The sequence below is a fragment of the Pocillopora damicornis genome, chromosome 4 (genome assembly GCF_964200805.1).
Source record: "Pocillopora damicornis chromosome 4, jaPocDami1.2, whole genome shotgun sequence".
NCBI classification, from domain to species: domain Eukaryota; kingdom Metazoa; phylum Cnidaria; class Anthozoa; order Scleractinia; family Pocilloporidae; genus Pocillopora; species Pocillopora damicornis.
Window position 1 is genome coordinate 16,117,970 of NC_142673.1, and position 16,637 is coordinate 16,134,606.

The 16,637-nt window shown below is 37.1% G+C and overlaps 2 protein-coding genes across 2 annotated transcripts; one reads left to right on the plus strand and one right to left on the minus strand.

Moving 5' to 3' along the window:
• Window positions 1-300: 300 nt before the first annotated feature.
• Window positions 301-15,403, plus strand: LOC113686705 (hamartin). The gene is made up of 17 exons (XM_027204354.2): window positions 301-537; window positions 648-737; window positions 2,138-2,200; window positions 3,178-3,322; window positions 4,176-4,330; window positions 5,064-5,137; window positions 5,594-7,120; window positions 7,563-7,609; window positions 7,774-7,940; window positions 8,508-8,584; window positions 8,908-8,961; window positions 9,883-9,979; window positions 10,598-10,693; window positions 11,373-11,514; window positions 11,932-12,020; window positions 12,385-12,453; window positions 13,149-15,403. The coding sequence occupies exons 1-17, from the start codon at window positions 307-309 to the stop codon at window positions 13,263-13,265; spliced, it is 3,240 nt and encodes a 1,079-aa protein (XP_027060155.2). The 5' UTR covers window positions 301-306; the 3' UTR covers window positions 13,266-15,403.
• On the minus strand, window positions 15,083-16,634 carry LOC113686708 (5'-deoxynucleotidase HDDC2). The gene has a single exon (XM_027204359.2). The coding sequence runs from the start codon at window positions 16,516-16,518 to the stop codon at window positions 15,949-15,951; it is 570 nt and encodes a 189-aa protein (XP_027060160.2). The 5' UTR covers window positions 16,519-16,634; the 3' UTR covers window positions 15,083-15,948.
• Window positions 16,635-16,637: the final 3 nt, after the last annotated feature.

A 16,637-nucleotide genomic window follows, 5' to 3' on the forward strand; every position in this document is an offset into this window, starting at 1 on the left:
GCTGTTTGCGTGTGTAAGGTATTATATGTAAAGTATAGGACATAATATGTGTTGGGGACATAATAATTCCCCATACATGATGTACTTACCCAGAATGTGGGCACAGACAGCACGTGACTAGGGGAAAAAACTCAAACAACAATGGCGACAGAAGATGATCCAGACAGTGAACGTGCTTCAAATGTCTTGGGCTTTTGGCGATGAATGAAGGCAGCGAAAGTGTTGCCTCGTGGAGCAATGCCTCAGTTTTACCTCTCTTTCTCGTGATTACAACGGAACGCGAGACAAGCTCAGTCGCTCAGTACCATGCATGCAGCCGAGGGGACGTGGACTCTTCCAAGTCAGGGAGAGTTTTCCCTGCTCGATCTAGATGCAGATAACATTAAAACTGTGGAAGAGACTACAAAGCGGATTCAGGAAAACCTTCACTCTTCTCGTGATTCAGGGTTGTTAAATACCATGATGGAATATTACTTAAAAACGCGTTCCCCTACATGTTTGCAGATTTTGAGCGGTATCCACGAAGCGCGAGCTCAGGTAAACTGATCTGCGACAATTGAATTTTTTTCTGAGAGGCTTTGTTCGTTATCCGCTGGCATATCTGTTTCTACAATGTGCTCTAGCTGTATGTTTTTTTCTCTTCAAAGGCATTATTTGAGAAAATGAACGAATGCCTGAAACATGCGCTGTCCCGTTTGGACACCCTATCGCTACTAGGTCATATTGTGCGAAGGCAGGTAAGGGTAACCATGGTAGGAATTTGAAAGTATTTCCTCAGGAAATAACGTATCCTTAGTTTTTAAGATTAAATAAATAGCTATAGAGTCATGCTGGAATCGTAAGAGATGTCTTTTCCATCCATGAAAAATAGCTTTGCAAACTGAAACACGTGTTGCATTTAGGTCTATTATTAGTTTTAAATCCGGAAGTTGGGATCACGTTTGGTTTACCAACTTGCCTGCTCTTTATCACTCTTTTAACACCTACTTCCTCGTGCACTATTGTCATTGGTTGATTTTCGCTCAAAATTTGTCATTAAATCCCGCAAATTGTTAAACTACAGAGATAGGAAGAGGTGTCACTATTATTTTTAGTATTTGTATAGAGTCCCTGTGGCTCAGTGGTGGAGCATTGGTGTGTGGAACCCGAAGGTCTGAGGTTCAATTCGTCATGGGGGCCAAGAATTGTTTCTTTGTTCCACGATAGTGACATCTTTCTCAATTTCTTTACTAAAAACTTACCATGTCTCTTATTCTATTTACAAACACGATGCTATTGACATTGCTGATCCTAGCAGTATGCAGGACGTTTGTCATATGAACTTCGTAATAGACCTCACTGACTGCAGAGTTTCTGTGGCTCAGTGGTAGAGCATCATAGCATGGAATCTGAAGGTCTGAGGTTCGAATTGTCTTGGAGAATCAGAATTTTTTCTTTTTCCCCTGCTCGTCATAAGACAAAACACATCTTTCTCAAGATGATTCCTGTTGCCATGGATCTTTACAGTTACTTTTGAAATAGAAAACTGATGTCAAAATGTGGTAAGAATGTCAGTGACACATTTGGCTGTACCTTGTGTGACACTTTTTGCACTTACCACATTTTGACGTCATCTGTGATCTAATGCTGAACAGATGTACAGCAACACGCAGTCTATTTGCTTACTTCTCAATTGCTTGTCACAGTCAGGGACATTGAATTTTTGGGTCAGTAGGAACACGAAAAACTATTGTTATAGTGAGGAAAACTGCACTTTGCAAGATATCAGTGGACAAAGCAGCCTGTGCTATCTGACTAGAAATTCACCTCAAAACCTAAAACTTACAAATTACTCTATATAAATCCCTGATCATGATGGTATCTCTGCATAAAGTTGCAAGATTTCTATAGGACCCAAGACTTCATTAGGATACATTTCTTTGACAGCAGGAAACAATACAATTCAAAATGTTACCTTTTGGGAGTGAGCTCTTTTTTTAGAATAGCATGGGGTTATTCAGAAAATATTCCCAAAAAATATTGATGTATCTGCTTTTCAGTATAGAATATTGTTTATTACTAAGAAAATGATGAATCAATTGTTATTTATGTTTGTGTCACAAAATGTTGAGTTTGTTAAGTTTGCATTTCATTGCAGCCTTCCTGGTTGTACAAGATTATAGACACATCCTTGTTTGAAAGTCTCTTGAAGTGCATGAAGGTAAAGGCAATCTTTTGTCCCCAAAATACATCACATCCCTTGCTTCACCAGGAATAATTACTGTTCTGCATCGCTTCTCACTTTGCAGTTTGGGAGATGCAGTGGGATAATGCTTAATTTGCTGGCCTCTTGGTAGAGAGGTCCAAGTGTGAGAACTGGTGGGGTGAATGTGTTGTGTTTTGGGCAAAACACTTTACTCTCACAGTGCCTCTGTTGACCCAGGAATATAAATATATGAATGGGTACTGCTAAATTGTCAGGGAAGCCTGATGAAATACTGGTAACTTTACGATGGACAAGCATCCCATCCAGGTTGAGGGGGGTGGTGATACTCCTTGTCACTCCCGGATAATAAAAATGGGATATGCTCCAGGTGGCATCACTTGGCTTTAGAAAAGTACCTTTTTTTCTTTCACTTGGAAACTTTTCTATCACCATGAGTGATATATTTGGAATAAAATTAGAGTTTGATGTTTTAGGACATAGGTTTTTTTCTTTTTAGGATTTCCAGTACTTTGTCCCTAAAATCTAATTTTAACCATGGCATCTATTGGCCTTGCCTTGAGCATGATCCTTCAAGTGAAGATCTGGGGAACATTCCCAGTTGGCTTTCAAGATGTGTTTCAATGATGAAGAGGAGAAGAAAGATTCCTTTAAGAAGCTTTCTTATTCCCAGAGTCTTCCTATAGTCAAACTCATGTCACTTGATTGTGTTAATTCTTTAGAGTGATCATGTGATCTAATTGTCTGGGGGAGGGTAGTCCTGAGAAGGACTGTTGTGGGTATTAGTGTCTGATCTTTCCAAAATCTGAGCAGAAGTCATCCTCGAGTCAACAATCAACAAAAGTCCTTCTCAGGACTACCTTACCCAAACTATTGAACTGCAAGATCACAAGTTACCCCTGGGTTCAAACCATCTGCTGTTTTTGAAAAGGTTCTTGTAAATTGGCTGAAGAAATTTATTATTTCACTTGTAGGGAGATGAAGATGTGTTGGTTTTAACAAGTGGTGTTTTAACCATTACAACTTTGTTACCATTAGTACCAGCCTCTATTGGTCATTGTTTACAGGATTTGTTTGAGATATTCTCCAGACTGTCCTATTTTAGAGTTCGTCATTCAGGTACAATGCTTTTATAATTACCTGTATACATAATGCAGTTCATGTAGTTTTGAGTAATAATTAGGTCAAAGTGATTTTAAGCAAACATACTTATGTTTCTGTCATTCGAATGAGTCACCACCACACCCAACAGATTGATCGACAGTCGGCATTACAAATGGTTCAGAGGGAAAATATTAATCACATTCCATTCACTCACACATTCCACCCTTACAACCCTTCAGATTGATCTATCATTCTTAACAACTTTAAATAACTTCATAACGATTATTAATTAAGAGACTGGTACCATCTTTTCACAACCTAATCTACAGCATGAAAGTATTCTGGTTTTTGAAATGATCGTCCATATTCTGCTATGATGGGTGTTTATATGTATATTCTGTTCACATCTAAAAGCTGAGTTATCAATACATCCATTTAAGGACTGCAAGGGAAAAAAGTCAGTGTTTTTCAGAGATTTTCAGTTGTCAGCTGTGCACTGTAGCATTAGCTGGCAAGAGACAAAAGAACACTTGCTGGGTATCAATATTTATTATACTTGTATCTACTGCCTCTGCCATCCTTTTGGGTACCTGCAAAGATTAAGCAAAGGTTAAATCATTCTTTCAGTTCAAGATGTGCATTTAACTGTTTTGGCTTAATTTAAGTAGCTAGCACTTTGAAAAATAGTAGCCAGTGAAAACACCATTTTCTGGTGCTTCTAGAAAATGTTGATGAAGGCCTGAATGAGCGCTGATGGACAAATTGAAGATTTTAATTTGCAGCAAAAGTCACTTAAGGTTTTACTGCATGTATCCCTTCATTTGTAATGAAAATGAGTCAAGGCATTCTTTCTTTGTTGTTTGCCCAGGTAATGCCCCAGAAGTGCACCTCCTCCACCTTCATGTCGCAGTATACATGTTTTTTCATCGTCTGTATGCCATGTATCCTAACAATTTCCTGGCATATCTGAGAGTAACCTACAGTAAGCCTTCCAAACAGAAACTTTTCCAGAAGGCAATCAAGGTGAGGATCTTAATTTGAGTCTGGGTCTTTTCTTCAAAATTTAAGTTTCATTTAGCCACAGAGTTTTGAAAAACAGTCTGTAGTCAGCCAACCTTTCTATTGCTTTACAATTTTTTCCAGCAACTTTAGTCATCAACTTTCAAAACCCTTTTACTCCCAAGATCTGATAAGTAATTCTCTCCTCAAGCTGCTACAGATTTCCTTATAAATTAGTTACAGGAATTTGGAGTTAGATCAAGATAACAACTTCTACAAGATAAGTTTGGGTATTCTTATGAACTATATGCTGGATTTTGTATGGTTATTACTGGGAAAGTTAAAAGTTAAGTACTTCTGTGAGTTAAAATGTTGAGATATGTAAGAAGAGACAACTTATTTCACATACATTGTAACTTATTCCACTTATGACCCCATTGGAGCATGGTCCATGGAAACCACCCTTCAACTCACCCTGTTTTGGGAGAGTTTCCCCTGTTGTCTCAAGAGTTGTCTTGCCTTGTCACATGTAGGTCTCCTCTAGGTGTTACCAGGATCAACATCACTCCTTTCGTTGAATAGATCTCACCACAGAGCTTGATTACATTTGTGGTTGGTTTCTTGAGCATACACCTTATTTAGTCCCACTTCCATCTCCCTATATAATGTTGACAGTGTATTTTGACTTCAGATCTTAATACCCATCACAAAAATGTACATAAAAACCCGGTACATACTTTTTGTTTTATCTTCTTAGCCAATGATGGAGCATGTGAAACTTCACCCATGTATTATTACAGAAACTGTGCACACCGAGACGGAAAAACACAGGTTAGCTGGTGAATAAACCAGTGGTGATACTAGTTTTTAGCATACAGGTTTTTTGGTTTGACGTACTATTTTTGCAGGTACTTGTAATATCCTATATCTCAGGGTTGAAAGGTTGACCCAAGGTATGTCGCATTTTTGAGAGTGGAATTAAACCTTTAAACTCTGAAACAGGTTGTATTTCCCTTTAACCTACATGTATACTCCCAAACTCATTTTTTGGGAGATGCAGTGCCTCCCCTGCTTGTCTCAATGTTGGTCTGCAAGATGGCATGGACACATTGGCAGTTAACAACATTGGAAGGGGTGAGGGGTGAAAGAAGATCACAGGTGTTGATCTGAAGAAGTGTTCCAACTAATTTTGTCTAAGAGTGTAGTGAAAAGGAACTTGTGTTGCACATCACTGTTGGCTACAAAGTGGTGTATTCTCATTCTGACTGTATTTTTCATGTGATCCAGGTGGCGACAAAAAGAGCCTCACGATATTGTGATAGAATGCATGAAGCTGTCACTGGACCCAGTAGACAGAATGCAAGAGAAGGGAAGTTTAATGTCGTCATGGACTTTCAAGCATAGTCACCAAGACCTTTTTGCGGACAAATCCATCAGCTCTGTATTGACAACATCAGGTGATAGTCAAGGACCTGAACCAAGCAGATTAAAAGAACGTCGTATGTCAGACTCTGCAACACAGACTGGCAAATCTCTACAAAGTGGTGACAGTGGCACTGGGTCTGAAAGTTTGCCAATTATTGCTACCGACAGGATTGAGTTAAATGCAACTCCTGGCTGGAGTCCTTCTGATGTTTGTGGGTTAAACACCCCACCATCATCTCAGATGTCACCTTCAACAAGCTATCCCGATCTAGTAGCATCCATACCTATCCAGTCTCACTGCAGTACCCCAGGAATAGTTTACACCCCAGGGCAATCCCCGACAACATCTCTTGGGGAAGACTTACAAGGATATTCAAGCTCACCTTCAGTGACTGCTGGCAGTAGAGGAAAGTTTGTGACTTCAGGGGGGATGAACAATGGAAAGGGGAATTCAGTTAAAGGTGGGAAGGCTGCTAGTCAAGAGGGGCCATTAACCAGAACTTTAATATCATTGTTAGCTGAGCAAAGTTATGATTCAGCCCCTGCAGCCATTGGGGAACAACAGACATCAATGCCGGGGAATTCAACAAAATATGAGAAAGACAACTTTGATGCAGCTCTATCTGATAGACAAAATTTATTGACTTCTCCAAATGCTGATGAAGTACATGAAGAGGTGTTTAATGAGGATCCCTTGACTTTAAGTACAGAACAATTTCAATTATCAATTATTTCTCCTAAGGAGGAATTTAGAGACTCTAATGACCAAAAGGATTGTGATCCAGATGCAAGAAAACTTGACAGAGTTGAGTCATGGAAGGATGCTATGTGTAATGATGTTATGGAAGATGCATTAACCCCTGTATGTGGTCGATCTTTAGATGCAGAAACATTATCAAAGACACCCATTAACGAAACCAATGAATCCACAAATGTTTGTTCTTGTATAGAAGTTCAGGACACAGAGAGTAGTGATATATCATATGCTCATGCTGTCCCTAATGTTTCATCAATGAGTGAAGAAGCAAGTAAGTCTTTAGTGACTGTACCTGATTTACATGTACACCAAGAGCAAACAAAGTTGGGAGAAGTGGACGAAAATGAAACAAGCCTGAAGTGGGATGAATGCTCCTTAAATGTTTCCAAACCACACGCTCTAATTCAAGCTGGGCTGCAGGACCACCTTCCATTGCAAGCATGGGACTTGATTGCAGCTTTTCCACAGCTGTTGCCATTCTTTAGAAATGAACAGGAGCAGACTGTTAACAGTACTATAGCTGACAGAGAGGACTTGGGAACACAACCACAGATGCATTGTATAACACCAGTTGAGATTCTTGACAATTACCTGAAAACAGGCAAGGGCATACACAATGGTGAACTCACAAGGTAAGAATATGTCCATCTCTACTTACATTTTGTTCTGATTGTTATCTTGCCATGAAACTCCTATCATAAATTTTCCCATCTTGTACTGGATTTTTAAAAACCTCCTCCCATTCCAGTGTTATTCCCACTTCCTCCGACACCCCTCCTGTCAAGAACACTCTCTGGCTGAATGTGATAATGCCATAACCAAGGTATTGGTATCCACAGTAGTTAATCAAGTTGATAGATTTTATGATAACTATAGGTGAGACAACTCAAAGAGAAAACAGTGTAGAAAACTGTGAGGGAAAATGCGATTGGTTTCATGGAAGCCTTGCATTTCTTTGTCTAAAGGTCACCAAAGTATCTGTAGCCAGTCACTTTCAGGCATAGCAAAACTAAAAGGATTTTTGATATAATTTTAACTTTAAGGTCAGTTGATAATTTTGTAATTATTATACAGGATTCCTCTTGTCAATCAAGCTGGTACAGTTTGGACCCATTTTGGAGGTATAACCTGATTTTACATTTCTGGTTTAGTGATCAGTGACTTCCCAGATTAACACTTCCTCTGGTTAATTGTGAATTAATTCATTCCCAACAGAAATAACCAATGATGGCTTATACCTTTTATTGCTATCATGGCTACAGTGATATTGTTTTTAAATTTGCAGGTGATCCTCCAGTAGATGAAGTAGAGATCTTGAGAGGACAAGTTAAGTTGCTTCATAATCAGCTATTGTTTGAGCGACACAAGTGTGATCTTCATGCTATCCGTAACAGGAGACTTGTAGGCAAGACACTCAAGGCTGTACAGTATCAGGAAGAACTTCAGGCCACGGTATGTTTTTGATCTTCCCTTTTTCTCAAAATATAGGGTCCAGTTGTATAAAGGGCAGATAATGCTATCCAATAGATAAATTGCTATCCAGTAGATAAGTGTTTACAAAACATACTTGGCAATCTACTGAGTAGAGATTTATCCAGTGGATTATGTTATCCACCCTTCGAATTACTGTGTCCAGACCCTCAGTGGAGCCTCTCTTTGCTACACCTCTTTTCTGGGGACACCTATGCTCATCTCTCTACATTCACCACTTTTCTGGGGACACCTACATTCAATGGAAGCAAACTTTGGTCTTGAAACTAAGTTCATGTAGCTTTTGTATTTGCTACCTTTGTGGAACGTACTCTGCTAGTGAAAAAAAAATGTTGAATGAAAATGTGTGATCTGGATGAAACAGGGGAAGTCATTTAAATGCAGTTTTGAGAGTTATCCTTGCCCCTCCATCCTAATGTTTGATGGAAGTTGTTGACTGTCTGGCCTGGGCCCACTAACTGAAGGGAAATGGTGCACCTATATTGAACATGTAATTTACTTGTACTTGTTTTTGTGATATAATTGTAGAAAGATCAGCTGAGACTACAGGAAGATAAAATGAGGGAACTTACTGATGCACTCAATAATAAAGTGGAAGAAAACAGGTTTGACATGAAGTTGGTTGTAGTTACATACATGCATCTAGGGGGTTAGTCTCTTAAAGAAACTGGTGCTGGGTCAAAAGGTGTATTTCAAGATAATTAGGGTTTATCAACTGAGTTGATAATATGTATTGGCCACCATAAAGAGATTCTAGAATCTCTTTGCAGTGGTTTATTCACATCAACAGCACAGCTGATGAAATCAAAGTATCTTGTTACATATATCTGGTGATTACTTTCAGTTGTAAACCCCCATAATGTCTCTAGTAGTATTTTTGTTTTAGAGATTTATGTCTGAAACATTTTATTTCCTTTGCAACAAGCAGGAAATTTAAAGGAATCACTTCTGCATGGGATCAACAACAACGGATGCAGCTGAGGTGAGATGTTAGCCGTTTCTGTAGGAAAAAAGTTCTGACATGAGACAAGACCTAGAATTACTTTAACCCTTCAACTCCCAAGATCTCATAAGTAATTCTCCTTACTGTCTGCCAAATGATTCTCATTATGTTAGTTTGGAGAATTTGGTGTCAGATCAATTAGTAATCCCATAATTTATATTTTTCCTTATTCTCCTCACTTGTCTGTATGGTACTGTAAAGATAATAGTAAGGAGAAACTCTGTCTTGGTTACTTGTGGAAGTTTAAGGGTTAAGTTGACAGGGACCTGAGTCAGTCATGAGCAAAGATGTTGTACGAGTTAGTGGCATGTTGTTTCCAGTTGTAGTAAGAGTAAACTGGGTTTGGTGGAAATGTAACTTGCTCAGCAGCTAGGGGCAGTGAATCTTTTATTGCATGAATCGAACAAACAAGAAAAGCTTAATCATATGATTTTAATAAATCACCATATGATTTTAATTTTTACTTAACCCTATAGCTCCCAGAAGTGATTAACATGTAATTTCTCCCTGTAATATCCACACATTATCAAGCAAACTAGTAATGAGAATACTCCAACTTATCAGGTTGAAGTTGTTTTTTTGATCTAACATCAAATTCTCATAACAAATTTACAAGGAAATGTGTAGCAGCTAGAGGAGAGAATTAATGATCAGATCTTGGGAGTTTGATGGTTAACAAAATAGTTGGATACAAAATGGTAAACAAATGGTGGCAGTCTAGGTGAGGAAAACACAGAAAGAGCAAGAAAGGATGCTTAACTAGAAGCATCCATGTGATAACAGAAGAGTATAATATGCTATTCTGTTATTTATCCTTCTTATGCAGCAGCCAGGATTGGGAGTGGCTCTGACTATTTCTCATGTAACATAAACATGTTTTCTTTACTTTGTACCTTTTAGTGATTTGTCAAAAGAGAATACTCAGTTGAAAAACACGCAAAGGGAACTCCTTGAGAAGCTTGAAGTGCAGCAGAAAGATTTTGATACAAAGCAAACTGTAAGTGGTGATCATGTTAAATTTAAATGCTTCTTGTGCTTGCATATGAATGCAACAAAAATCAAAGGGCTCTTGGAGCCAGCTCGTTCATGTTATGGCTAAAGTTTGTATTGATTTCTTGGACTCGTTGAAGGTACAGAGGTATATAGGAAAAGGAAAGCGAAAACACCACTGTGACACTAATCAAACAGGGACTGTAAGAGATAAGACTTTGGGTCAAGACTAACTCATTAACTTGGCAAAGGAGATTTCTTTCTAAATGCGGCACAAACTCTTCATTATGCAAGCATAGTGGAAAGTTTGTTTTCTCTGACATTTTGTTTATTTCTGGATCCTCAGATACTAATTTTACTAGTTACCCCATTATTGGTGTGAAAAAAGTAGACCTCAGCATGGGAAGAGATAAATTTTTTTGCCCCAGTGGCAGCACAGTGGGTAGAGCAGCACATCAGTAAAGGATGGCCTCTCTAAAGGGACTGTCTCTTCAAAGTGACCACTTTCCTGAATCTTAGAAGTCAATTAGCCCTGTCATAATGACTCTTTGCCATTAATTGTATGTTATGTATGATATACATACACTTGTTGCTATTGTTGACAAAGAGTGTTATGTAATTTCAGGAGGTTAACCAGGCAAGAGCTAGAATATTCACATTGGAAAAAGAGTTAGATCATTTGAAAACATGCTTAGCAGAAAAAGACCGGCTATCAGATCAGGTACAGCAAATGTATTTAACATGACACCTTTAACTGTTGCCATCTGTTGCTGGTTTATTTTTTTTTTATCACCTTTGCATTGCTAATGATGATGTTTTGCATCATAAATTTTGAATGACATTTCTTTGAATTCATTTTAGTATCCTTGTTTGCAGTGCTTTAAACTGATTATTAACTGTGTTTAGAATTCTGCTTTGGAAAGATGAAATGAATACTTTGATGATATGTTTCTGTTTTTCGAAACGTCCTTGCTTTTAATTTGAATTAATTTTTTTTGTTAATTATCTAAATTGTATTGCCATTACTATTTTTTATTAGCATCATTTGAAAAAGGAAGTAGAAACCTGTCACCTTTGTAGATATGGGGAGATGTTTGGATACTGAACTAACAAGAAATCTTCAAATTATTAAAGGAGAAATTGATTTTCTTTGCTGGTAATTTAGTGTTAACAACTGAGTTGAAAATGTAAATTAGCCACCACAAAGAGCAAAAAAGCTGATGTTTCAAGTGTTAGCCCTTTGTCAGAGCAATAGAAGGGCTAATGCTTGAAACGTCAGCTTTTTTTAACTCTTTGCGGTGGCCAATTTACGTTTTCAACTCAGTTTTTAACACTAAATTACCTGCAGCACCACAGTTTCTTTAGAAACTTACCCCTGATTTTCTTTGCTGCATGTTCAGATGGATCATCTTGTCAAGGAACACCTGATCATGGGAGAATTAAATCAACAACAGAAAGATACAATTAAGAAACTTAGTCTGCTTGAGGGACAGAATCCGGAAAGCAGCATGCAGTTACATAGTTGTCACAGGGAACTAGGAGGTAAAGATGTGAAAACTGTTTTTTAGAGCTCTGATACTGATAGTGTGGTACTGTGCAAAGACAGTTATTATTGGACTTGAGACATCTGATGATAATTGGAGGTTCGTTAAATCACAAGATATTTAGAGTTTTTACTCAACAGGTAGATCATTAAGGCATCCCTAAATCAAACATGAAGGTCATGAGATTAAACAAAATGGTTGCCAACTTAAATAAAGAGAGAAAGTAATGATTGTTAAACAAATTCTCCTTGTCAGCACTATAAGAAGTGAGTAGAATATGCAAACTAATTATGGGGCACAAAAGGTTGAGTTATTAATTAAAGTATTTGAAAATGTTTTTAGACTATTGGTAAGGTACCTCTACTTGAATCCTGATCCAAAGGTTTTTGCATCTTATATGTATGTTTACTTTCAGCTGCCAAACAGACAGTGAAAAGGCAGAAAGCTGAACTTGAAGCTCTGAATGCAAAACTTGCAGATATAGAATCACTTACTAATAGCAAGGTACTCAGATATGTTGTGCCTAATGTTTTTGTCAAACTACAGTGAAAATGAGTACAGGAAGTTAAAGAAAGGAATAAGTTGTCATTCTTCTCCAACATAGTCACTTAATTTTTTTATCTATTTAATAGACGTTTGGATCCCTGAGGTTTTTTTGTCCAATGTACATTATATGTAGAGGCATTCATAAAGAATGAAGGAAGTACAGTAAGATACACACGTAAATTTAGAAACTAGTCAGTTTCAGCTGTCAAGTGTCATTGCTCTTTTGGATAATAGTTCAGCAATTATCTTAATGTTCTCTCTCTTTTTGTTTGTTTTTATTTCTGACACTTGGTCAATACAGTTTTGATCTCCATCTTTGCAGGATATCGAAATCAGAGAATTAAAGAAATTCTCTGAACTGTTGAAAGGAACTTACAATGGAAAAATAGAGGTGATCGTTTTGAAAATGGTTCTGTCCTTGTTGTTGTTGTTTTTTGTAATTGTTTTGTGGCCGTACATTTATTTACACTAGATTTATTATAATTAATCAGCGATATTGTAATTATGATAGCTCAGCTGAAGATTACTTGCTATGAACAAATGATGTAAGTAGCAACAAGATTCAGATTCAAAGTTGATTCCTACACAATAATTTTCAAATGGGTAGTAACTTTAATTGAGATGGAAATTTTGGAAGGTTGTCCATAATATCTGTTTGCATCTGTTTGCAGTTTCTCCTGTTGTTCTTTGTTTTACAGGATTCATAACGAGACGTACACGTACTGTAGGAGGTTAGCCTTGAGCTTTCCAAAACTCTGGTCATGTAACATGGTCCATTTGTTTATCCAACCCTTTGTCTTAATGCATCTTTGAAAAGCCACACAATACTCATATGAGTAGATCTTTGAGCTTGTTAAATAATCACACTAAAAAATTCACTTTCTTTTCTTGATTGATTGGGTTGGTTTGTGGATATTATAGGAAAAAGTTTCATGTTATTCACTTCTGGGAGTTAAAGAGTTAGTTAACTTTAAGAGATCTGTCATGAGCTTGGGACCAAAAAGTGTTCACACCTTCAAATCATGTACATGTAGTCACTTTTTATTTTACCTTACATTTTGCTTACTTTTATTACTCATTGCTTAGAGTTTGGAAGAAAAATACAATGCCCAAAAGAAGGTGATTCAAGCCCTAGAATCTCATATTTTACATGTGCAGTCAGTGGAAAGTGGAAAAAAGGAGGAAATGGAGCGCAACCCCTAACTATTCAACTTATTTAAGTAATTAAAGTGTTAGACCCTAACTTACTTAAATTAATATTTATTTTTTTACCAGTAGGATATTCAAAACAGGTCTCATACTGCAGCTTGTTCACTAAGCTGACTGGTTAGAATGTTTACTGCTGTAGTTAATTTATCTCTGGATTTCCAGCACAGAGAAACTTTCATGTGTGTGTTAACTTAATTTGCCTTACTTACTGTGTAAGAGTCTACAACTGAGACTGCTTGATTTAAGAATCATATTCACTATTCTTATAGTATTAGTACATATACTGTAACTGGCCTAAGTACCAGGCCCTCTTTCACTGCACATCCTACTAAATTGAAGAGTTTGTTTGCTTTGAAATTTTCCCCTTCTATTTGCAACCAGAGAAAAAATAAATATCTTGCTAGCCTTGTTTTCTTGGTTGGTACTGTAAGTTACAACGCAAACCTCAAACTTGGTTAGTTAGTAAGAAGAATGTATTCTTCTCTTCCCTAATGGTAGACCACTATTTTACATTTATGTAGATTATGTCATGTTCTTAATGCTTTTAATTCTGATCCAATTTTGTGATCATCCTGTAAGACATTGTATGTTAACTTCATAGGTTTGTTTTATAGATCAATATTTACAACAGGGAGGAGTTTGTGAAAAAAAAAAAGTAGCGCTCCACCTCTGCAGCTTCCACACTTCAAAAGTTTTGGCAAGGACATGAAAAATTGAGGGTCTTCTTGGGGTTTTTGTAATAGCACAATTCTGAACTCTGTATAGTCCACACTTATATTTGTGAAACATATACTTATTTGTCATGTTCTTTCTTGCCAGTTTGAGGATAGTTTCAGAATGTCTTGCTTGTAGTTAGTTGCTTTTGCTGGCATTCATGTTACTTAGTGTAGGAGTGAAACAGAGCTTGATCATTTTATGTGTGGCACCCAGCAAATTACCCCTGCTTAACTTTTGATGAAGTGTTCTTTTATCACCATTACTTTCTTATATGTACAGGAAGAGCTTATTTTTGAGTCGTTAAATCTCATCATTCAGAGAAGTAAGGTTTACTTTTAAGGATAACAGGTCATCAATCATGCTCCAGGAAACATCAGTCTACTTTCCATGTACATAATGGTGTACTTTAAGATTGTCAATTTTTTGCTCTGCAATATTTGAACAATGTTCTTGCAAAGCTTTTACAATGTGCATGGGTATTGTTCCTGGAAATTAGCTTCAATGGACAGTGTGGAAAGAGGTGGAAATAGATATTATACTGTATTTGAAACTATTTAGGACTCTGATACATACTGTTTCAGAGAACAGATAAAAAAAAAGAGCATTGACTTGAAAAGGAGAAACTCAAAATACTGTGCTGCTGCATGGAAACCTACTAAGTTATTTAGAATATGATTTTTATATAATTAATAATGACGCAAAATTTTGTATTATCAGGAAAAAGCTGTAATACCATAGAATTTGCCCTTCTTTGCAAAGAAGTGCTTAAAAAAAATCCGAAAATTTTATCTTTATATTTTTCTGCTTGGACAGCTTGAGGACAGTTTATTATTATTATCATTATCATTATTATTATTATTATTATCATTATTATTACTATTATTATTATTATTATTCAATTGTAAACAAGAACCAAATCTTGTACTGTTACTAACTTTATTTAACTTTTTCTTGGTCATCATTTAAGATTTTACCAGATAAGTTTTGAAATTTTTGTTTTTGAGTAGCAATGATAACCCAGAGGAACTGAGGTGAGGGATTTCTAGATGGTTAATCACAGGTCATCACTTGATTGTTGGTGATGGGAAGGGAAATTTAGGTTTGTTAGGAATATTTATTTCATCATAAACAAGATGTCATTTGCTTAAAATTTGCCCCAGGCCTGTATTACACTACATTTTATTGGGCATTTACCACTAGTGAGTAGTGCTTGGGGAATGTTTCTTCATAAGCCTTGCCAAGAAGCAGGGCTGTCCTGAAATTGGCTCTCCTTCTGTGGGTATGGTCAATGGCTTCAGTTAATGTAGAATGGGTGGAGGATAGGAGAACATGTTTTGGCCAGGACCAAAAATGTAATTCCATATAGTTGTGATTATTTTCAGTGGATTACTTCAAATAAAATTATTTTACTTTCAGATTAGTTTTTGAATTCTTTGCTTTCTTTACTCTGCATTTTTCCTTTAATCATCTTGGACAAAGATGGTTAAAGTAGGGTTCTATGTATTTGTCTTTATTCTTTCTGCTACATTGAAAAGGACTTATGTGGTATGCTGTATCTCTATTGATTTAATACCACCCCTCAGTAGAAACTTGGCCAAAATCAATTAGAGCATGCTGTTCATGCTGAAGGCTACCTTCTCCTGGGTATACCTGCAAGTGTATATCCCTTCAGTCAATCCTGGAAATTTGGTTCACTTATAACCAAAAAAAGCTTGGCTTGCAGCCTTTATTAGCCACAGAACAATTTAGTTAAGGCTTGTCCAACACAAACATCATGGTACACTGTAAGTGGTGTTTTCAAAAGATCTGACATCCAAACCTATCTCTTATGTGGATCAGTCACCTCCCCTATACAATTCTCAGCCTTTTCATTCACACCCTAAACCATAACCTAACTACCACCCTGTACATTACCAGATTATCACAAGATATGTTACCTAAAGAATATGATAACTTTATTTTAGTCTTTTGGCTGGTGCCTTAATCGATTAAGCTGTTCCACCCACTCTTTCACGATGGCATGCTGGAATTTATCTTTAGTGCAATCAAAGAATTCTTGAAGCCATCCAGTTCCTGTCTTCCCTTCGCTTTCTTCATACTCATGAGCTTGTAAAATCATCTCAAATCGATCCAAATCTTTCACAAATCTGGCCTCCTCAGTCTCCTGGGCTTCGTATTCCTTCCATAATAGCAGAAATTCCTTCCCTGCTTCTTCCCCAACCAAACTCGATAAATGCTCCATAGTTTCCTTCTCACGCTTGTGTTTCTCTTCCTTGCTCACTCCATCGAATGGTGTAATATCGCCAACGATGCACTCTGCCATGTCATGAACCAGCGCTAGTTTAATACAATGATCTCGATTGATGTTTGAACCTTCTTCACGACTGTTCAAGAGAAAACTCATCACAGCCATTCGGTACATGTGATCTGAAACGCTCTCTGGCGATTTCACCCCGCGGTATACCCAACCAGTACGTTTAGTAGTTTTAAGTTTACCCACTAAAGTCATAAATTTCAGAATATCAGCCATGTCTATCAAAAAATCTAAGCTTATACTTGCTTGAAATTTAGCACAAAATTCCGCGGGTTTTCAAACTGTTTTCAACGAGGCGTTCCTTTCTGGCAACAAGAAATAAACAGGAGAATGGG